This window comes from Oncorhynchus keta, chromosome 5 (genome assembly GCF_023373465.1).
Source record: "Oncorhynchus keta strain PuntledgeMale-10-30-2019 chromosome 5, Oket_V2, whole genome shotgun sequence".
Lineage (NCBI taxonomy): Eukaryota > Metazoa > Chordata > Actinopteri > Salmoniformes > Salmonidae > Oncorhynchus > Oncorhynchus keta.
Genome location: NC_068425.1, coordinates 30,924,424 through 30,949,015, shown reverse-complemented (window position 1 = coordinate 30,949,015; position 24,592 = coordinate 30,924,424). Strand labels below are relative to the sequence as shown.

The 24,592-nt window shown below is 41.6% G+C and overlaps 1 protein-coding gene across 1 annotated transcript; it reads left to right on the top strand.

Annotated features, from left to right (window-relative positions):
• The first annotated feature begins 8,298 nt into the window (after window positions 1-8,298).
• Window positions 8,299-21,712, top strand: LOC127930148 (cytochrome P450 2K4-like). Its single transcript, XM_052519592.1, is given in 11 exon segments — window positions 8,299-8,624; window positions 10,208-10,370; window positions 14,093-14,242; window positions 14,441-14,601; window positions 15,777-15,956; window positions 18,152-18,293; window positions 19,672-19,852; window positions 20,887-21,032; window positions 21,145-21,179; window positions 21,181-21,271; window positions 21,274-21,712. Coding segments are annotated over 11 exon segments (1,512 nt in total). The 5' UTR covers window positions 8,299-8,420; the 3' UTR covers window positions 21,333-21,712.
• Window positions 21,713-24,592: the final 2,880 nt, after the last annotated feature.

Genomic DNA, 24,592 nt, shown 5'->3' with positions numbered 1-24,592 from the left:
TCTGCAGGACAAGATATCTTTTGACTCAATAAACTGCCTTTTGTTACAACTGAAATCCACTCTGTCCAGCGTCCATTATTTGGTCTCTCTCTCTCGTAGTTTATCATCAACACATACAATAATCTGTAAGGTCCCTCAATCGAGCAGTGAATTTTCAACACAGATTCAACCACAAAGACCAGGGAGGTTTTCCAATGCCTCACAGAGAAGGGCACCTATTGGTAGATGGGTAAAAACCACCATGATGTTAGGAATTACACTTTGGATGTGTATCAATACACCCAGTAAAGATACACGCTTCTTTCCTAACTCAGTTGCCGGAGAGGAAGGAAACCACTCAGAGATTTCACCATGAGGCCAATGGTGACTTTAAAACAGTTACAGAGTTTAATGACTGACTATGAGAAAACTAAGGATGGATCAATAATATAGTAGTTACTCCACAATACTAACCTAATTGACAGAGTGAAAAGAAGAACCTGTTCAGAATAAAAAATATTCCAAAACATACATCCTGTTTGCAACAAGGCACTAAAGTAATACTGCATGTTTGCGGCAAATCCAATACAACACATTACTGAGTACCACTCTCACTTTTCCACGGGCCATTAAGTTGTATAACTGACTAGGTATCCCCCTTTCCCCTTTCCATATTTTCAAGCATAGTGGTGGCTGTATCATATTATGGGTATGCTTTTAATCCTTAAGGACTGGGGAGTAATTCAGGATAAAAAATAAATGGAATACAACTAAGCAAAGGAGAAATCCTAAAGGAAAAACTGGTTCAATCTGCTTTCCACTTGACACTGGGAGATGAATTAACCTAAAACACAAGGCCAAATCTAAACTGGAGTTCCTTACCAAGAAGATAGTGAATGTTCATGTGGACGAATTACATTTTTGACTTATATCTACTTGAAAATCTATGGCAAGACCTGAAAATGATTGTCTCGCAATGATCAACAACCAATTTGACATAGTTGAAGAATTTTTCTTAAGAGTAATGTGTTAATGATGCACAATCCAGGTGTGGAAAGCCCTTAGATACTTACCCAGAAAGACTGACAGCTGTAATCGCTGCCAAAGGTGGTTCTACAAAGTATTGACTCAGGGGTGTGAATAGTTACAGCTAAAGTGTACATACACTCAATTAGTTTTTGGTAGCATTGCCTTTAAATTGTTTAACTTGGGTCAAACGTTTTGGGTAGTCTTCCACAAGCTTCCCACAATAAGTTGGGTGAATTTTGGCCCATTCCTCCTGACAGAGATGGTGTAACTGAGTCAAGGTTGTAGGCCTCCTTGCTAGCACATGCTTTTTCAGTTCTGCCCACAAATGTTCTATAGGAATGAGGTCAGGGCTTTGTGATGGCCACTCCAATACCTTGACTTTGTCCTTAGCCATTTTGCCACAACTTTGGAAGTATGCTTGGGGTCATTTTCCATTTGGAAGACCCATTTGCGACCAAGCTTTAACTTCTTGACTGATGTCTTGAGATGTTGCTTCAATATATCCACATAATTTCCTTTCCTCATGATGCCATCTATTTTGTGAAGTCCACCAGTTCCTCCTGCAGCAATGCACCCCCACAACATGATGCTGCCACCCCCGTTCTTCACGGTTGGGATGGTGTTCTTCGGCTTGCAAGCCTCCCTCTTTTACCTCCAAACATGACGATGTTCATTATGGCCAAACAGTTCTGTTTTTGTTTCATCAGACCAGAGGACATTTCTCCAAAAGTGCAATCTTTGTCCACGTGTGCAGTTGCAAACCGTAGTCGTGCTTTTTTTTATGGTGGTTTTGGAGCAGTGGCTTCTTCCTTGCTGAGTGGCCTTTCAGTTTATGCCAATATAGGACTTGTTTTACTGTGGATATAGATACTTTTGTACCTGTTTCCTCCAGCATCTTTACAAGGTTCTCTGCTGTTGTTCTGGGATTGACTTGAACTTTTCGCACCAAAGTACATTCATCTCTAGGAGACAGAATGCGTCTCCTTCCTGAGCGGTATGATGGCTGCGTGGTCCCATGGTGTTTATATTTGCGTACTATTGTTTGTACAGATGAATGTGGTAATTTCAGGCATTTGGAAATTGCTCCCAATGATGAACCAGACTTGTGGAGGTCTACAATTGTTTTACTAAGGTCTTGGCTGATTTCTTTGAAATTGTCCATGATATCAAGCAAAGAGGCATTGAGTTTGAAGGTAGGCCTTGAAATACATCCACAGGCACACCTCCAATTGACTCAAATTATGTCCATTAGCCTATCAGAAGCTTCTAAAGCCATGACATCATTTTCTGGAATTGTGAAATAATCTGTCTGTAAACAATTGTTGGAAAAATGACTTGTGTCATGCACAAAGTAGATGTCCTAACCGATTTGCGAAAACTATAGTTTGTTAACAAGACATTTGTGGAGTGGTTGAATGTATGTAAATTCGATATTTCTATATTAATTTTCAATCAATTTGAAACATTTCTGAAATCATTGTTGTAACGGCGTTCTTCGTTTGTAGAAAGAGAGTCGGACCGAAATGCAGCGTGGTTGTTACTCACGTCTTTAATGAAGAAAAAAGGAACGATACATGAAATAACTAATAAATACAAAAACAACAAACGGAACGTGAAACCTATTACAGCCTATCTGGTGAACACTACACAGAGACAGGAACAATCACCCACGAAATACACAGTGAAACCCCGGATACCTAAATACGGTTCCCAATCAGAGACAACGAGAATCACCTGACTCTGATTGAGAACCGCCTCAGGCAGCCAAGCATATACAACACCCCTACTCAGCCGCGATCCCAAATACTACAAACCCCAATACGAAAATACAATAACCCCATGTCACACCCTGGCCTGAACAAATAATTAAAGAAAACACAAAATACTAAGACCAAGGCGTGACAATTGTGAGGTATTGTGTGTTGATGGATCAGAAAAAAATTGAATAAATGTTGAATTCAGGCACAACAAAATGTGGAATAAGTCAAGGGTATGAATACTTTCTGAAGGCACTGTATATATGTACAAATAAATCAAACTAAATGTTCTGATCTTTATTATATCTCTCAGATATAGGACAGATCCAGCTTAGACAGGGTTTAGATTGTTTAGTGCCAAAAATAAGGTTAAATACCTCTAAAATATATATAAATATATATACTCTACCGGTTTTAGAACCTACTCATTCCTACTCATTCAAGGGTTTTTCTTTATTTTGACTATTTTCTACATTTACATTTACATTTAAGTCATTTAGCAGACGCTCTTATCCAGAGCGACTTACAAATTGGTGCATACACCTTATGACCACCAGTGGAACAGCCACTTGCATCTAAATCTTGTTGGGGGAGAAGGGGGGTGAGAAGGATTACTTACCCTTACTTACCCTATCCTAGGTATTCCTTGAAGAGGTGGGGTTTCAGGTGTCTCCGGAAGGTGGTGATTGACTCCGCTGTCCTGGCGTCGTGAGGGAGTTTGTTCCACCATTGGGGGCCAGAGCAGCGAACAGTTTTGACTGGGCTGAGCGGGAACTGTACTTCCTCAGTGGTAGGGAGGCGAGCAGGCCAGAGGTGGATGAACGCAGTGCCCTTGTTTGGGTGTAGGGCCTGATCAGAGCCTGGAGGTACTGAGGTGCCGTTCCCTCACAGCTCCGTAGGCGAGCACCATGGTCTTGTAGCGGATGCGAGCTTCAACTGGAAGCCAGTGGAGAGAGCGGAGGAGCGGGGTGACGTGAGAGAACTTGGGAAGGTTGAACACCAGACGGGCTGCGGCGTTCTGGATGAGTTGTAGGGGTTTAATGGCACAGGCAGGGAGCCCAGCCAACAGCGAGTTGCAGTAATCAAGACGGGAGATGACAAGTGCCTGGATTAGGACCTGCGCCGCTTCCTGTGTGAGGCAGGGTCGTACTCTGCGGATGTTGTAGAGCATGAACCTACAGGAACGGGACACCGCCTTGATGTTAGTTGAGAACGTCAGGGTGTTGTCCAGGATCACGCCAAGGTTCTTAGCGCTCTGGGAGGAGGACACAATGGAGTTGTCAACCGTGATGGCGAGATCATGGAACGGGCAGTCCTTCCCCGGGAGGAAGAGGAGCTCCGTCTTGCTGAGGTTCAGCTTGAGGTGGTGATCCGTCATCCACACTGATATGTCTGCCAGACATGCAGAGATGCGATTCGCCACCTGGTCATCAGAAGGGGGAAAGGAGAAGATTAATTGTGTGTCGTCTGCATAGCAATGATAGGAGAGACCATGTGAGGTTATGACAGAGCCAAGTGACTTGGTGTATAGCGAGAATAAGAGAGGGCCTAGAACAGAGCCCTGGGGGACACCAGTGGTGAGAGCGCGTGGTGAGGAGACAGATTCTCGCCACGCCACCTGGTAGGAGCGACCTGTCAGGTAGGACGCAATCCAAGCGTGGGCCGCCCCAGAGATGCCCAACTCGGAGAGGGTGGAGAGGAGGATCTGATGGTTCACAGTATCGAAGGCAGCCGATAGGTCTAGAAGGATGAGAGCAGAGGAGAGAGAGTTAGCTTTAGCAGTGCGGAGCGCCTCCGTGATACAGAGAAGAGCAGTCTCAGTTGAATGACTAGTCTTGAAACCAGACTGATTTGGATCAAGAAGGTCATTCTGAGAGAGATAGCGGTAGAGCTGGCCAAGGACGGCACGCTCAAGAGTTTTGGAGAGAAAAGAGAGAAGGGATACTGGTCTGTAGTTGTTGACATCGGAGGGATCGAGTGTAGGTTTTTTCAGAAGGGGTGCAACTCTCGCTCTCTTGAAGACGGGAGGGACGTAGCCAGCGGTCAGGGATGAGTTGATGAGCGAGGTGAGGTAAGGGAGAAGGTCTCCGGAAATGGTCTGGAGAAGAGAGGAGGGGATAGGGTCAAGCGAGCAGGTTGTTGGGCGGCCGGCCGTCACAAGACGCGAGATTTCATCTGGAGAGAGAGGGGAGAAAGAGGTCAGAGCATAGGGTAGGGCAGTGTGAGCAGAACCAGCGGTGTCGTTTGACTTAGCAAACGAGGATCGGATGTCATCGACCTTCTTTTCAAAATGGTTGACGAAGTCATCTGCAGAGAGGGAGGAGGGAGGGGGGAGGATTCAGGAGGGAGGAGAAGGTGGCAAAGAGCTTCCTAGGGTTAGAGGCAGATGCTTGGAATTTAGAATGGTAGAAAGTGGCTTTAGCAGCAGAGACAGAGGAGGAAAATGTAGAGAGGAGGGAGTGAAAGGATGCCAGGTCCGCAGGGAGGCGAGTTTTCCTCCATTTCCGCTCGGCTGCCCGGAGCCCTGTTCTGTGAGCTCGCAATGAGTCGTCGAGCCACGGAGCGGGAGGGGAGGACCGAGCCGGCCTGGAGGATAGGGGACATAGGGAGTCAAAGGATGCAGTAAGGGAGGAGAGGAGGGTTGAGGAGGCAGAATCAGGAGATAGGTTGGAGAAAGTTTGAGCAGAGGGAAGAGAAGATAGGATGGAAGAGGAGAGAGTAGCGGGGGAGAGAGAGCGAAGGTTGGGACGGCGCGATACCATCCGAGTAGGGGCAGTGTGGGAAGTGTTGGATGAGAGCGAGAGGGAGAAGGATACAAGGTAGTGGTCGGAGACTTGGAGGGGAGTTGCAATGAGGTTAGTGGAAGAACAGCATCTAGTAAAGATGAGGTCAAGCGTATTGCCTGCCTTGTGAGTAGGGGGAAGGTGAGAGGGTGAGGTCAAAAGAGGAGAGGAGTGGAAAGAAGGAGGCAGAGAGGAATGAGTCAAAGGTAGACGTGGGGAGGTTAAAGTCGCCCAGAACTGTGAGAGGTGAGCCGTCCTCAGGAAAGGAGCTTATCAAGGCATCAAGCTCATTGATGAACTCTCCGAGGAACCTGGAGGGCGATAAATGATAAGGATGTTAAGCTTGAAAGGGCTGGTAACTGTGACAGCATGGAATTCAAAGGAGGCAATAGACAGATGGGTAAGGGGAGAAAGAGAGAAAGACCACTTGGGAGAGATGAGGATCCCGGTGCCACCACCCCGCTGACCAGAAGCTCTCGGGGTGTGCGAGAACACGTGGGCGGACGAGGAGAGAGCAGTAGGAGTAGCAGTGTTATCTGTGGTGATCCATGTTTCCGTCAGTGCCAAGAAGTCAAGGGACTGGAGGGAGGCATAGGCTGAGATGAACTCTGCCTTGTTGGCCGCAGATTGGCAGTTCCAGAGGCTACCAGAGACCTGGAACTCCACGTGGGTCGTACGCGCTGGGACCACCAGATTAGGGTGGTCGCGGCCACGCGGTGTGGAGCGTTTGTATGGTCTGTGCAGAGAGGAGAGAACAGGGATAGACAGACACATAGTTGACAGGCTACAGAAAAGGCTACGCTAATGCAAGGAAATTGGAATGACAAGCGGACTACACGTCTCGAATGTTCAGAAAGTTAAGCTTACATAGCAAGAATCTTATTGACTAAAATGATTAAAATGATACAGTACTGCTAAAGTAGGCTAGCTGGCAGTAGCTGCGTTGTTGACACTACACTAATCAAGTCGTTCCGTTGAGTGTAATAATGTTAATAATTCCGTTATGTTAATAATTCTACATTGTAGAATACACATTAAGAGGGAACGAAAATCCACAAATGTACTTTAAAGAAGGCACACCTGTTATTTGAAAAGCAGTCCAGGAAGGTGCAAAGCTGTCATCAAGGCAAAGGGTGGCTACTTTGAGGAATCTCAAATATAATTTATATTTTGATTTGTTTAACACTTTTTTGGTTACTACATGGTTCCATATGCATTATTTCATAGTTTAAATGTCTTCACTATTATTTTACAAAGTAGAAAATTGTACAAAATAAAGAGAAACCCTTGAATGAGTAGGTGTGTCCAAACTTTTGACCGTTAGTGTATATGTTTCCTGATCTTTCTTGTATCTCTCAGATATAGGACAGACACTTCAGAACAAACTTCCTTTTGATTTTTGGGGGGACTATCTGTTGTTCCATGTTGTGAATCTGTTACTCAATGCATTTCTATGGGCTTATAGCAGTAAAGTCCACTAAAAAAGGGGTCTTAAAATTCTAAATCAAATAGCTAAATGATCCTTGGTATGACATTCTTAATATAATTCCATATGGCTTAGACCCCCCGGCTTAGGCAGGGCTTAGACTCCTATGGGTTAAATGCTGCAGTAATTTCACTCCTTTTAGTAGCTGATGTGTATAGTGTTGAGTCACAAGCATACATAGACACGCTGGCTTTACTCAGATGTGAATGCTCTGAGAGTCTAAACCTACCTAGCCAGTTTGAATATCAACCCACAGCAGACAATAAGTCAACTGAGAGCCTTTGAGATCAACCCCAGAAGCCTTTGCAAGGGTTAATTCTATCTTTTGATATCTGTATGATCAAGACATATGATAGAGGATTATCCTTGCTGTTAACCTACACTATATATAACATGACTGCTCCTGTAAGCACAAAGCCGTGAGCAAAAATACTGTTCCAAAAAGTAACACACTATGCCAATTCTTCTCCAACTTCCCCCTCGGCTCTTTTGGGACAAGTTGGCTATTCACTTGCTGGTTAACAGGGAGCTATGTAGGATTAAGAACGGTCAATGATCCCTGGGTCAGGTTCTACCAGACTTTACACCATATGTTAAATTACCCTGATTCATAACCCTCAGCAATCACACCTTTTTGACAGAAAGTAACCTTTGTTTCAACTCTTGTGTGTTGTGCACTTTTGTGAGTTTGCAGAGTTTGGATGTAATCACCCAACCACAATGACAGCACATCGGAAGCCCATGATACAGCTGCAATTTATGAGGCAATATTGCAGAGGAGAGAGTTTGGGCCCAATGTGTATTTCCACAAATAAAACATCAAATGTGGATCACCTTCAAGTGTCTAAAAAGTTATTATATATGATTGGAGATGTAAATATATGTAAATCAGAAATGTATTATCTATTTATATGATATTTATAGAGTTTTCAAAGTAGATAGACAACGGAGGGGGATTTCTGAAGATCTTTAGTAACACAATCAAATCCCAAATATGATTAAAGTTTACATGCGTTAATCTGGTCTATCAGCCTAATTCCATTTCACCGGGCGTATAAATGCCTTTCGATGTATTACCTTTTCTGGAAAGACCAGGACACAAAGCATATGGAGAGTTTGTCAATGACCTGCAGGTGAGATCATGTGAGTTTCACAATTATATGTAGACAGACCTGCTGGAGTTGCATTATTTAGCTCCTCCTCTGAGGTTGTACCCTCCCTCTTCCCATCTTGCTCCACTAAGGTGGGGTGGGGAGGTTATACAAATAGCATTCATTGGAGTTCTGTTGTCGTGGAAGTTCTCTGAGCACACACACTTGTTCCATAACTGAGCATTGGTGTGTTGTATTTTTAGCCCAGTATAAGGTGTATGAGCTCAGTCTGAAGATGTCTCTTATAGAAGGTCTTCTACAGACATCAAGCACAGTGACCCTGCTGGGTACTGTGCTGCTTCTACTGGTCCTCTACCTCCGCTCCTCTGGTTCCAGCTCTGAGGAACAGGGGAAGGAGCCTCCAGGACCGAGGCCGCTGCCCCTGCTTGGTAACATGCTCCAGCTGGACCTCAAGAAGCCCTACTGCACTCTCTGCGAGGTAAGATGAAGTCATCCTTTGCTTTCAGAACAAAACATGTTGAGGTTGACTTGATCTGTGAGATTTGATCTGTTAGATTTGATCTGTTTTTTGCTATTTCACCAGGTTTGAAAAGTTCAGTAAGCAAACTGATGAATGAACTCTGGCACATTGTATATGCTATTAGCTGGTTAATGTTGTTTAATGTTCTATTCTGTAGTGTATTTCAATAGATATATATGTCCTGCCCAAGTAGCCTGGTCCCAGATGTTTTTTTGTTGGGAACCAGGCTATGGACAAAATACTTTGTGACAGTGACCAATGTGTTGCAAGGAAAGAGATGAGGTCACTTTAGAATATTGAATGTAAAGGGGATACCTGGTCATTTGTACAACTGAACTCATTCAACTGAAATGTGTCTTCCGCATTTCACACAACCCCTCTGAATCAGAGAGGTGCGGGGGGCTGACATAATCGACATCCACGTCTTCGGCGTCCGAGATGCACCCTAGAAATATCCCTTCAGGGATCTTGTTATAACAGGCCTGGGTTCAAATACATAGTGTACTTAAGTATTTGACATTTTGTGTTTGAGTATTTAGTAATACACAGCCAAAAACAACTGCATCAAATAAAAACAACAAGTAGTTGTAAATACATGCCACTTGTAACATAGGATCAGTTAATGACCGGTGCAGTTAATGACATGACCAGACAAACAATACTATCTGATGACGGATTATAAAATAGTGCTTTTTAAAGGGTAAGTAATCAAGGGAGTAATGAAGTCCAGGTGTGACTGATGATGAGTCGCAGGTGTGCGTAATGATGGTTGCCATGTGTGCATAAAGATGGGTTGCCATGTGTGCGTAATGATGGTTGCCAGGTGTGCATAAAGATGGATTGCCATGTGTGCATAATGATGGTTGCCAGGTGTGCATAATGATGGGTTGCCAGGTGTGTATAATGATGGTTGCCAGGTGTGCACTATGATGGTTGCCAGGTGTGCATAAAGATGGTTGCCAGGTGTACATAATGATGGTTGCCATGTGTGCATAATGATGGTTGCCAGGTGTGCATAATGATGGGTTGCCATGTGTGCATAATGATGGTTGCCAGGTGTGCATAAAGATGGGTTGCCAGGTGTGCATAATGATGGTTGCCAGGTGTGCATAATGATGGGTTGCCATGTGTGCATAATGATGGTTGCCAGGTGTGCATAAAGATGGGTTGCCAGGTGTGCATAAAGATGGGTTGCCAGGTGTGCATAATGATGGTTGCCAGGTGTGCATAATGATGGGTTGCCAGGACCAGTGGTTAGTAGACCAGTGACATTGGGAGTGGGAGCTTGACACCAATACTTTCCAAATGTATTTCCAATAAAAAACTTTGTCTAAATACTAATTGTTGTAAGTAATTCAATTACATTGACTGGTATTTGAACGTAGGTCTGACATAAACTGTAAACCACTGTCTTCATGCTATTTCTTGACTGAAACATGTTAAACAAGCTGTATGTGATGTCCAGTTATGTGGTTAGTCATATAATATTATGAGACATAACTGAGTCTCTGGTGTACTTTATGTATACTTTATCTGTCCAGCTCTCCAAGAAATATGGTTCCATCTTCACGGTTCACTTTGGACCCAAGAAAGTTGTTGTTCTGGCAGGATACAAGACGGTTAAGCAGGCGCTGGTCAACCAGGCAGAGGACTTTGGGGACAGGGACATCACTCCTGTGTTCTATGATTTCAACCAAGGACATGGTAATGATATTTTACTCTTATGCTGGCTATGTCCTATTCTTAAAGGGATAGTTCACCCTAATGACAACCTGTCTTATTGATTTCCTTATTCTGAAGCAGTCTATGAACAAGCTTAAACAGTAATCCATGCGTTTGTTCTCCAATGTATGTGTTGGCCACAAATATGAGCATAGGATGAGTCAACAACATTGTGGGTATGAGTTAACAAATTAGGAACTTTTAAAAGTGAGATTTCCAACTAACAGTTACTTTAAATAAACTTTATTGAGATACACAATCAATTTCAGACACTTTGAGATGAGTTGGAACATAAATGCATTACAATCTGATGAAAGTCTTATTATAGCCTAATGGAACAAGTCTGATTGCTGCATTCACCATTCTGTTTTGCTGCATGTATATCAGCCTGCCCTTTATCCAGTAGATTGGCGTTTGGAATAAGCCAGAAAATGTCTGGTCCAATCAGTGCCCTCGCAGAAACAGTGGTTGGGTTTAACAAACAATGTTGCAAAATACTGTGTTTGAATTAGGCTGTCCTCTGATTGGTTGAAAGTGATCCAACAGCTGACAAGTTAATTTTTAATAATACCACTCCTTTCTGACATTTGAGACTAGAATGGTGAATGTAAAGATCAGGCTAGAATGGTGAATGCAGAGATCAGGCTAGAATGGTGAATGCAGAGATCAGGCTAGAATGGTGAATGCAGAGATCAGACTAGAATGGTGAATGCAGAGATCAGGCTAGAATGGTGTATGCAGAGATCAGACTAGAATGGTGAATGCAGAGATCAGGCTAGAATGGTGAATGCAGAGATCAGGCTAGAATGGTGTATGCAGAGATCAGACTAGAATGGTGAATGCAGAGATCAGGCTAGAATGGTGAATGCAGAGATCAGGCTAGAATGGTGTATGCAGAGATCAGACTAGAATGGTGAATGCAGAGATCAGGCTAGAATGGTGAATGCAGAGATCAGGCTAGAATGGTGTATGCAGAGATCAGACTAGAATGGTGAATGCAGAGATCAGGCTAGAATGGTGAATGCAGAGATCAGGCTAGAATGGTGAATGCAGAGATCAGGCTAGAATGGTGAATGCAGAGATCAGGCTAGAATGGTGTATGCAGAGATCAGACTAGAATGGTGAATGCAGAGATCAGGCTAGAATGGTGAATGCAGAGATCAGGCGAGAATGGTGAATGCAGAGATCAGACTAGAATGGTGAATGCAGAGATCAGGCTAGAATGGTGAATGCAGAAATCAGGCTAGAATGGTGAATGCAGAGATCAGGCTAGAATGTTGAATGCAGAGATCAGGCTAGAATGGTGAATGCAGAGATCAGGCTAGAATGGTGAATGCAGAGATCAGGCTAGAATGGTGAATGCAGAGATCAGGCTAGAATGGTGAATGCAGAGATCAGACTAGAATGGTGAATGCAGAAATCAGGCTAGAATGGTGAATGCAGAAATCAGGCTAGAATGTTGAATGCAGAGATCAGGCTAGAATGGTGAATGCAGATATCAGACTAGAATGGTGAATACAGAGATCAGGCTGTCATCTAAAATAGTTACAGATGATCATGACCAGAAAGGATGCAGAGATACTTTGGCAGATATATATATATATATATATATATACAGTGCCTTGCGAAAGTATTCGGCCCCCTTGAACTTTGCGACCTTTTGCCACATTTCAGGCTTCAAACATAAATATATAAAACTGTATTTTTTTGTGAAGAATCAACAACAAGTGGAACACAATCATGAAGTGGAACGAACAACTTTTTAACAAATCAAAAACTGAAAATTTGGCCGTGCAAAATTATTCAGCCCCTTTACTTTCAGTGCAGCAAACTCTCTCCAGAAGTTCAGTGAGGATCTCTGAATGATCCAATGTTGACCTAAATGACTAATGATTATAAATACAATCCACCTGTGTGTAATCAAGTCTCAGTATAAATGCACCTGCACTGTGATAGTCTCAGAGGTCCGTTAAAAGCGCAGAGAGCATCATGAAGAACAAGGAACACACCAGGCAGGTCCGAGATACTGTTGTGAAGAAGTTTAAAGCCGGATCTGGATACAAAAAGATTTCCCAAGCTTTAAACATCCCAAGGAGCACTGTGCAAGCGATAATATTGAAATGGAATGAGTATCAGACCACTGCAAATCTACTAAGACCTGGCCGTCCCTCTAAACAAGCAAGTGGACATAGATAACAACCAGGGATTCAGGCATTTAGACCTATTCTGTAAACAACAATAATAACCTGCACTGAACATTTGTTTCTTAAACACTGTGATCTGAATAGCAACAAATGCAAAACTACTAAGATGTAGGCTATAGATTATTTACACTATAGAAGTAGTCACTATTTTTGACTGAAAACTCAAATGATTTGTTATTGCATTCCCTCAGATATTAGAATGTATGCACACATGACTGTAAGTCGCTTTGGATTAAAGCGTCTGCTAAATGGCATATATTATTATTATATTTATTATTATATTAAACTTTCAGCTCATACAACGAGAAGACTGATCAGAGATGCAGCCAAGAGGCCCATGATCACTCTGGATGAACTGCAGAGATCTACAGCTGAGGTGGGAGACTCTGTCCATAGGACAACAATCAGTCGTATATTGCACAAATCTGGCCTTTATGGAAGAGTGGCAAGAAGAAAGCCATTTCTTAAAGATATCCATAAAAAGTGTTGTTTAAAGTTTGCCACAAGCCACCTGGGAGACACACCAAACATGTGGAAGAAGGTGCTCTGGTCAGATGAAACCAAAATTGAACTTTTTGGCAACAATGCAAAACGTTATGTTTGGCGTAAAAGCAACACAGCTCATCACCCTGAACACACCATCCCCACTGTCAAACATGGTGGTGGCAGCATCATGGTTTGGGCCTGCTTTTCTTCAGCAGGGACAGGGAAGATGGTTAAAATTGATGGGAAGATGGATGGAGCCAAATACAGGACCATTCTGGAAGAAAACCTGATGGAGTCTGCAAAAGACCTGAGACTGGGACGGAGATTTGTCTTCCAACAAGACAATGATCCAAACCATAAAGCAAAATCTACAATGGAATGGTTCAAAAATAAACATATCCAGGTGTTAGAATGGCCAAGTCAAAGTCCAGACCTGAATCCAATCGAGAATCTGTGGAAAGAACTGAAAACTGCTGTTCACAAATGCTCTCCATCCAACCTCACTGAGCTCGAGCTGTTTTGCAAGGAGGAATGGGAAAAAATGTCAGTCTCTCGATGTGCAAAACTGATAGAGACATACCCCAAGCGACTTACAGCTGTAATCGCAGCAAAAGTTGGCGCTACAATGTATTAACTTAAGGGGGCTGAATAATTTTGCACGCCCAATTTTTCAGTTTTTGATTTGTTAAAAAAGTTTGAAATATCCAATAAATATCGTTCCACTTCATGATTGTATCCCACTTGTTGTTGAATCTTCACAAAAAAATACAGTTTTATATCTTTATGTTTGAAGCCTGAAATGTGGCAAAAGGTCGCAAAGTTCAAGGGGGCCGAATACTTTCGCAAGGCACTGTATATATATATATATATATATATATATATATATATATATATATATATATATATGTGTGTGTATGTGTGTACATGATCATTATTAAATGGCATATTATAGTAAATATCATTTATTAATATTACACTTTGAATTGTCATGGAAACAAACTACGTTCTCTACAGGGATTCTGTTTACCAATGGAGACTCATGGAAAGAGATGAGGCGCTTTGCCCTGACAAACCTTAGAGACTTTGGGATGGGCAAGAAAGGGAGTGAGGAGAAAATCTTAGAGGAAATCCCCTACCTGATTGAAGTGTTGGAAAAACATGAGGGTAAGAGAATCAGTATCTCTACGCTAGTAGTAGAAGTAGTATGATGTATGTATAGGGGATGCCTAGGCTTAATTGCCTGGTTACAAATCAGGCTATTTTAAACCACATTATTAGTAAATGGCTAATTGGCTTGCTAAGTGATCGTGTGGGTTCTGGAAAGCTTATTTTGTAATTAATTAGATGTTTTGTCTATTACAGGTAAGGCATTTGACACAGCACAGCCTGTGCTTTATGCCGTCTCCAACATAATCTCGGCCATTGTCTACGGCAGCCGGTTTGAATACACTGACCCCCTATTCACAGGCATGGTGGACAGGGTCAATGAGAATGTTCACCTTATAGGTTCTGCATCAATTCAGGTAGTCTGCTTATTCAGACCATTATGTTTTTACTGTATTTTCTGAGTAAATAATGTCTGTCTCAGTGCAATCAATAAAACAAGGACACAGAACACCTGTTATGAATTCTTGCAAATTAAAATGTACATACTCAGTTATACTTTACTTGATGGGCCAGTAAACTTATTATAAACCATTATTGTACAGTTTATAACCCATTACCAAGCTGCTTATACATCATTATATACAATATTCATAACAAATAAAATCCTCATAGCCCAGTCCAAGCTCTTTGTCCTGGCACACCAATGGTGGATCCAGCTTCCCCCTGAAGCTAGGACAGCAGAGTCCCTGCCCATCTTCTGAAAACACCTGAAACTCTACCTCCTCAAAAAGTATCTTAAATAAACCCCTCGCCCCCACCCCCCCAAAAAAGTTCCTGAACAACAGGTTTCTAGCTCTGATTTTGCTTACTTTATTGAGAAAATTGCACTTACTATGCCTGTGACATGTGATTGTCCCACCAAGCTATCTTAAGATGAATGCACTAACTGTGAATCGTTCTGGATAAGAGCGTCTGCTAAATTGATAAAATATTTTGTACAATTAATTATATCATTTTAATTATTATATATAATATGGTTAAATAATCACTAGTGATGGGCACCGATATACAAAATTATATCACTATCAGTACCATTTTTGTGATTCCATATCGTATCGGTTTGCATAAAATATATTGCACCTGTGTATGTTCACTTTTCTGTTCACTTCCATGGCTCTTTGAAGTTCAGACAACTGTTAGCAAGATTGTCGGTTGGGCCAGGTGTGAATATTCTGTTATTATAATATTGTATTCATACTGGTTAGTTAGGGAGGCCTATATTATAGGACCATCAACAGGCAATTAATGAAATATGCTAAATTTAGAGCCGTTGAGGTCTGTTTGAGGGTTTTGTGTATGCAGGAAAAGTAATGTGTTCTTTTTACAGAATAGTACAAATAATAAACTGACATTACAATATGCCTTGCTCATATCGATATCAAATAATATTGAATATCACTATTGGTGCTCACAACTAATAATTACATATTTATGTGCATCACATTTGTATTTAATGATCTAATCATAGTTGTGGTGTGTTATAATTAATATAATATTGTTTTATGTGTATTCTACCTGAATCTCTGTGTAGATGTACAACATGTTTCCCTGGTTGGGTCCGTGGATAAACAACCTCACACATCTGAAAAAGAATGTTGCTGATTTGAAGATGGAGGTGACAGAGCTGGCGAGGGGCCTGAAGGAGACTCTGAACCCTCATATGTGTAGAGGCTTTGTGGACTCGTTCCTCGTCCGAAAGCAGACCCTGGAGGTATGAAGACTTCATGCAGAATCTGCATCTCACTCATTCATAACAAAGTGTTGCATTAATATTGCTCAGTATGACTATACAGAATATAATTAATCAATAAGGTCAGAGGGGGGGTGGTATCTAGTCAATTTACCACAGCAAAGGCACTGCATGATGCGAAGTGCAGTGCCTGTATACAGTCCTTGTTTATTGGCCATATTCCACAAAACCCAGAGGTGCCTTGCTGGTGTTATAAACTTGATACCAACATAATTAGAACAGTAAATAAGTAATTTTGCGCCACACTAGTGGTATATTGTCTAAGTTACCAAGACATTCGGATAATCAGTATCCAGGAACAAAACTGCCGGGTTTATAGTACTTATTACACCACCTTGTGGTTCACTTTACTGCTGAAAAACACAACTAACTTCAGTTGTCCAACACTAACATCCCACTGGGCACAGACGTCAATTCAACATCTATTCGACGTCGATTCAACATAATTTAATTAAAATGATGTGGAAAATGTTGATTCAACCAGTTTGACTGAATGCCAGCTGAGGGAGGATCTAACTATTTATCTGTATCAGTAGAATCACATGTAAACTCAGACTCAAACACTAAAACAGTTCCTCAAGCTGATTTAAAAGAATGTGTTGATTATCTGTTTTGTTTGCTTTTGTTATTTTCCATATTGTTTCTATCTCTGATAAGCTACACAGGAAATGGCAAACAAATAGCCCATATTATATTAACCATATAATTTTAATGGTACATTAGGATAGAAAACACTCTAAAGTTTCTAAAACTGTTCAAATGATGTCTGTGTTTAACAGAACTGATATGGCAGGCGACACACCGAGGACAAACCATCCCAAAAAAAGAAATTCAGCCTACCACTATTTTCAATGGCTATCACTTTTATTATAAATCCTCCCAGATTGCAGTTCCTAGGGCTTCCACTAGATGTCAACAGTCTTTAGAAAGAGTTTCATGCTGGGTTTTTGGAAAAATGAGCCAGAAATTGTATTTTTTCTAGGTGGCTCCCATTTCGCTATAGTGTTTCCAAGCGTGTGAAAGAGAGCGCGTTCTTTGGTATTTTTCTCTGGTAAAGACAATAACGATTCTCCGTCTTAAATGTTATTGTTTATTTACGTATCAGGGAACCTAAGGTTTGATTATAAACGTTGTTTGACTTGTTTGGAAAAGTTTATTAGTAATGTTTGGGATTCATTTTGTATGCATTTTTATGGAGGGAAACTGTGTGGATTATTGACTGAAGCGTGCCAGCTAAACTGAGTTTTTATTGATATAAAGGATATTATCGAACAAAAGGACCATTTGTGATGTAACTACCGTCCCACCTGCCCATAAGACGTTTTAATATATGTAGCCTTAGAAATAAGGTTAATACAATTAATAACTTGCTAACATCAGATATGTATTCATATATTAGCCATTTATGAGACTCACATAGATAATTAATTTGATACATCATCAGCAATACAATGATATAACATCTACATAAGACACAGGAATGCATATGGGGGAGTTGTTGCTGTACATATTCAGAGCCATATCCCTGTAATGCTTAGAGAGGATCTCGTCTTATTGCAGGTTCACCTGCCTCCTCTAAAGCCTATTTTAGTGTAGCTCTTATAGGCCACCAAGTTCTAACTGTCAGTATCCAGATAATGTGTGTGAAATGCTTGATGGGGGCTCCTGAGTGGCGCAGAGGTCTAAGGCACTGCATCTCAGTGCTAGAGGCATCACTACAGACCCTGGTTTGATTCCAGGCTGGCTCACAACCGGCCATGATTGGAGTCCCATAGGGCGACACACAATTGGGCCAGCATTGTTAGGGTTTGGCCGGGTGCGCGGTCATGGTTAATAATAATCAAAGATGGGACTAAAATAGTGTATGAGATCATAGAAACGATTTTCAATTCAAATTAAATTGTATTTGTCACATGCCGAATACAACCGGTGTAGACCTTAGAGTGAAATGCGTACTTTCAAGCCCTTAATCAATAATGCAGTTTTAATAAAAAAACATTTTGCTGTGACTCATGTGGATGATGTTAAAAACATTTGTTGGTCTTTGTAATCAGAGGGCTAATATCAATACTATGCATGTGAGTTTCTCTTGGCTCAGAGTTGACGAAAGACTGACTGTACATAACTCATGTCATCTGAGGGTTTGTTTCTGTTAGGAATCTGGCAATATGGATTCTTTCTACCATGACGACAACCTGGTATTTAGTGTTGGTAACCTGTTTGGTGCTGGTACCGACACCACCGGGACAACCCTGCGCTGGGGTCTGCTGCTAATGGCCAAGTACCCCCATATACAGGGTAAGGATTGATATAAACACAAACACATGAACGCACACACACCACAGGAGGCTGCTGAGGGGAGGACGGCTCATAATAATGGCTGGAATGGAATAAATATGGAAACCATGTGTTCGATTCCATTCCAGCCATTATTATGAGCCCGTCCTCCCGAATTAAGGTGCCACCTGTGACACACAGACATTAAACAGTAAAGCACTCATGGTGTTATAAACATTGGCAAAGAGCCAGATTGAAGAATATATTATGAAACTAGACAAGGATGGCTTGGTTAATGAAGGTTAAACGTTAACTGAGGAACATCTTCCTCAGAACAGTCTCAAATTGTTGGTGCATGGACTCTAGAAGGTTTCGAAAGCATTCCAGAGATGCTGGCCCATGTTGAATCCAATGCTTTTGACAGTTGTCAAGTTGGCTGGATGTCCTTTGGGCGGTGGACTATTCTTGATACACACTGGAAACTGTTGAGTGTGAAAAACCCAGCTGCGTTGCAGTTCTTGACACATACCGATGCGCTTGGCACCTTCACCATACCCCGTTCAAAGGCACTTAAATCTTTTGTCTTGTCCATTCACCCTCTGAATGGCACACATACACAATCCATGTCGCAAGACCCACTGGTTGACGCTTATTTATAAAACCCTCTTAAGCCTCACTCCCCCCTATCTGAGATAACTACTGCAGCTGTCATCCTCCACATACAACACCCATTCTGCCAGTCACATTCTGTTAAAGGTCCCCAAAGCGCATACATTCCTGGGTCGATCATCTTTTCATTTCGCTGCAGCTAGCTGCGACTGGAACGAGCTGCGACTGGAACGAGCTGCAACAAACACTCAAACTGGACAGTTTTATCTCAATCTCTTCATTCAAAGACTCAATCATGGACAGTCTTACTGACAGTGGCTGCTCTGCGTGATGTGTTGTTGTCTCTACCTTGCTCTTTGTGCTGTTGTCTGCCCAATAATGTTAGTACCATGTTATGTGCTGCTACCATGCTGTGTTGTCTTAGGTCTCTCTTTATGTAGTGTTGTGTTCTCTCGTCGTGGTGTGTGTTGTCCTATATTTATATTTAACTTATTTTTAATCCCAGTCCCTGTCCCTTCAGGAGGCCTTTTGGTAGGCCGTCATTGTAAATAAGAATTTTTTCTTAACTGGTTAAATAAAGTCTAAATTGTATTCAGGCTTAAAACTCCATTGTTAACCTGTCTCCTCCCCTTCATTTACACTGATTGAAGTGGATTTAACAAGACAGTAAGAGATCATAGCTTTCACCTGGTCAGTCTGTCATGGAAAGAAGAGCAGGTGTTTTTAATGTTTGTATACTCAGTGTACATTTCACTGTATTAACTCCAACCCTCCCTCCTTTCTGTCTCAGATCAGGTCCAGGAGGAGATCAGCAGGGTTATAGGAAGTCGTCAAACCTTGGTAGAGGACAAGAAGAACCTGCCCTACACTGATGCAGTGATCCATGAGACCCAGAGACTGGCCAGCATTGCACCCATGGCCGTCCCTCACACCACCAGCCGAGATGTCACCTTCCAGGGATATTTCATCAAAAGGTCAGATACCTGGATATCCAAATCTCTTTGTTTATTTTGTGACCAGCTTCATATTGTCTTATTTTTTTCTTAAGGGTAGTTACAGATTCAAAAACAATAAAAGAAATGCATATAAATAGAAGCCCAATCCATTCCCCCTTCAGTCCCTATCCAACCCCGCATCCTCCTTCCCCACCTGGAAAACATGCCTCCCATCCACCTGTATACATGTATGGTTGGGATTACAGGATGCCAAGGTCATATTTTTCTATTGTAACATGTGAGCTGGGAGTCGTGAAGCAAGTTCAGGGAGTTAATCAATAAACTAAACATAGCAATAAACAGACATGAAACAGAAACAATGCCTGGGAAACAGAAACAACGCCTGGGAAACAGAAACAACGCCTGGGAAGGAACCAAAGGGAGTAATATATGGAAGGTAATCAGGCAGGTGATGGCGTCCAGGTGAGTCTGAGGTGCTGGTGCGCGTAATGATGGTGACAGGTGTGTGTATATAATAATGAGCAGCCTGGTGACCTAGTGCGCCGGAGAGGGAGTATACGTGACATCTATATTCTGTTCCAGTTAAATGATTGTTCAGATTGAATTAGATCTGTGGACCATACTGTTTAAATGGCTAGCTCAGAATATGAGCTTTCCAAAAGTTGTTTATATATTATAGAGATCAGTCCATTTGGGAGCCCAGATAGTGTATTTATAAATCTATCACTGTAAGGTTTGGTAGTTGGGTTTCCCAAGGGACTCTGTAGACCAGCATAGCTGACTTTAGTAGTAAATATAGAAAAAAGGAGTTGTATGAATCTTTCAAATCTTGGAATGTTCTCAAACCATAACTGTCCATGATATCGGTAAGGATTCCACATTTGGGGGATGCAAAAAGACGGCATCCAGATCACAACACATTATTGTGAAATATTGGAGTATGGGCATGCCATAAGTGTATTTCTGCCTGAAGTTGCAATCCATTCCTATTAAACAAAGTTTCATCACTTTTACTCTGAAAATAAGGGGTCCTGTGCTTCACCCTTACTGCAGGGGACGTCTGTGATTCCTCTACTGACGTCGGTCCTTCAGGATGATAGCGAATGGGAAAGCCCCAACACCTTTAACCCCTCACACTTTCTGGATGAGCAGGGAGGATTTGTCAAGAGGGACGCCTTCATGGCCTTTTCTGCAGGTAGATTAACTTCATTATATAACTAATTGTTTCATTGCAAGAAGTAGATCAATTCATGTTGCCTTTTGGACAGACTTCATGCTATTTTCTGTATCTTTGGTCTCTCTCGCAGGTCGTAGGGTGTGTCTGGGGGAGGGTCTGGCCAGGGATTGAGCTCTTCCTCTTCTTCACCTCCCTCCTGCAGCGCTTTCGTTTCTCTCCTCCTCCTGGAGTAACAGAGGATGATCTGGATCTCACACCATTACCGGGTTCACCCTCCACCCTTCACCTCACCAGCTGTGTGCTGTGAGCCGGGTCTGAGATTTGAACATGAAAATATTGGTGGGGCAAAAACTCAATCAAAAAGCTCAAATGCAGCAAAATCACTACACATTAAATGTACAATTATAAAAAATTATCCCAGAAATGAGCTTGAGGGACACACAAACATTATTATATTTAGTTTATGATCGGTTCATAGGCTACTTCCAATATCTTTTACATTTAATTACACTGAAGACTACGGTTATGGAACATATTTTTATAGAGTGAAGTCTATTTTACTTCCTTTTCATCATCGGTCTGCAGTATTGCTAAGAGTATTGGGACGCAGTCCAACACGTTCTGAGGGTAGTTGCATCCGCCTGTCTGTTAATAAGATATTCCTGTTAATAATAAAGCAACTAAATTTATAAAGCTTCTCCTTCGTTTCAATCATTGCATCGTAAATTCCATGGGTTATTAAAACAGGGTCTTATCCTGTTCAAACAGTGCCTATTAAAACAGGGTCTTATCCTGTTCTAACAGTGCCTAATAAAACAGGATAAATCACTAGAATTCAAATGCTTTTTTGACAACACCCCTTTTGATTTGAACGAAACCTTCCATACATATTTGCCCATTGTAAAAGTGCTCAGAAAGTGACTTATTAAATAAATATTTTTATTCCCAACAAATTTGACGACCTGGTTGTCGATAAACCAAAATACAAATGTATTTGTTGCTGGTATGTACTGCCCCCCTGCTGCCATGACGGATGCTATTGGTGCAATATTTTGAATGTTTAACACCTGTTCTGTCCTCGGACTGGGTCATTTTAGGGGATTAGAATCTGGATTGGCCATCCACAGCCTCAGATCCATTTAAGATATGTATTGATTTTACTCTGACTCAATTGATCTCAAAACCCACACTGCTAAATATGAAAAAAACTGAACTCTTCTTTGATTAATTTAATTCTTACTAATAACCCCAAATAATGTGTCGTGGAGTATTTGCATAACGTTCTCAGTGATCATTGTCCCATAGTTTGTATTGGGAATACGAAACAGCAATATACTAATTCTTGTTAAATTTAAAAGAGACATTTTTTAAAGTTTTTACAAAACATGTTCTAGTTTGATTTAGTCACTGTCTCCTGTATTCCTGACCCTGAGTTGGCTCCAGAAAATGTCTCCTCCATATTAATTCCTCTGGCAGATAAACACGCCATTTTCAAAATATTCAGAGTAAAGGATAGAGTTGAAGTCGGAAGTTTACATACACTTAGGTTGGAGTCATTAAAACTAGTTTTTAAATCACTCCACACATTTCTTGTTAACAAACTATAGTGTTGGCAATTCGGTTTAGACATATACTTTGTGCATGAAAAGTAATTTCTCCAAAAATAGTTTACAGACAGATTATTTCACTTATAACTCACTGGGTCAGAGGTTTACATACACTAAGTTGACTGTGCCTTTAAGTGTGCACAGCTGGGAAAATTCCAGAAAATGATGTCATGGCTTTAGAATATTCTGATAGGCTAATTGACAATATTCTAGCCATTTGGAGGTGTACTTGTGGACGTATTTCAAGGCCTACCTTCAAACGCAGTGCCTCTTTGCTTAACATCATGGGAAAAATGGGAGAAATCAGCCAAGACCTCAGAAAGAATAATAGACCTCCACAAGTTTGGTTCATCCTTGGGAGCAATTTCCAAACGCCTGAAGGTACCACGTTCATCTGTACAAATAATAGTACGCAAGTATAAACACCATGGGATCACGCAGCCATCATACCGCTCAGGTAGGAGACGCGTTCTGTCTCCTAGAGATGAATGTACTTTAGAGCGAAAAGTGCAAATCAATCACAGAACAACAGCAAAGGACCTTGTGAAGATGCTGGAAGAAACAGGTACAAAAGTATCTCAATCCACAGTAAAACGATTCCTATATCGACATAACCTGAAAGGCTGCTCAGCAAGGAAGAAGCTACTGCTCCAAAACAGTCATAAAAAAGCCATAATACGGTTTGCAACTGCAAATGGGGACAAAGATTGTACTTATTGGAGAAATGTCCATTGGTCTGATTAAAGAAACATTTAACTGTTTGGCCATAATGACCATTGTTATGTTTGGAGGAAAAAGGGAGAGGCTTGCAAGCTGAAGAACAACATCCCAACCGTGAAGCACGGGGGTGGCAGCATCATGTTGTGGGGGTGCAATTCTGCAGGAGGTTCTGGTGCACTTCACAAAATAGATGGCATCATGAGGCCGGAAAATTAAGACATCAGTCAGGAAGTTAAAGCTTGGTCGCAAATGGGTCTTCCAAATGGACAATGACCCCAAGCATACTTCCGAGTTGGGGCGAAATGGCTTAAGGACAACAAAGTCAAGGTATTGGAGTGGCCATCACAAAGCCCTGACCTCAATCCTATAGAAAATTTGTGGGCAGAACTGAAAAGGCGTGTGCAAGCAAGGAGGCCTACAAACCTGACTCAGTTACACCTGCTCTGTCAGGAGGAATGGGCCAAAATTCAACCAACTTATTGTGGGAAACTTGTGGAAGGCTACCCGAAACGTTTGACCCAAGGTAAACAATTTAAAGGCAATGTTACCAAATACTAATTGAGTGTATGTAAACTTCTGACCCACTGGGAATGTGATGAAAGAAATAAAAGCTGAAATAAATAATTCTCTCTACTTTTATCCTGACATTTCACGTTCTTAAAATAAAGTGATCCTAACTGACCTAAAACAGGATTTTTATCATAGGTACACTTCCAACTGTGAGAGTCGGAATCTAAAACAAAATCCAGAAAATTACATTGTATGATTTTTAAGTAATTCATTTGCATTTTATTGCATGACATAAGTATTTGATACATCAGAAAAGCAGAACTGAATATTTGGTACAGAAACCTGTTTGCAATTACAGAGATCATACGTTTCCTGTAGTTCTTGACCAGGTTTGCACACACTGCAGCAGGGATTTTGGCCCACTCAATCAATCAATCAAATGTATTTATATAGCCCTTCGTACATCAGCTGATATCTCAAAGTGCTGTACAGAAACCCAGCCTAAAACCCCAAACAGCAAGCAATGCAGGTGTAGAAGCACGGTGGCTAGGAAAACTCCCTAGAAAGGCCAAAACCTAGGAAGAAACCTAGAGAGGAACCAGGCTATGTGGGGTGGGGTGGCCAGTCCTCTTCTGGCTGTGCCGGGTGGAGATTATAACAGAACATGGCCAAGATGTTCAAATGTTCATAAATGACCAGTATGGTCCAATAATAATAAGGCAGAACAGTTGAAGCTGGAGC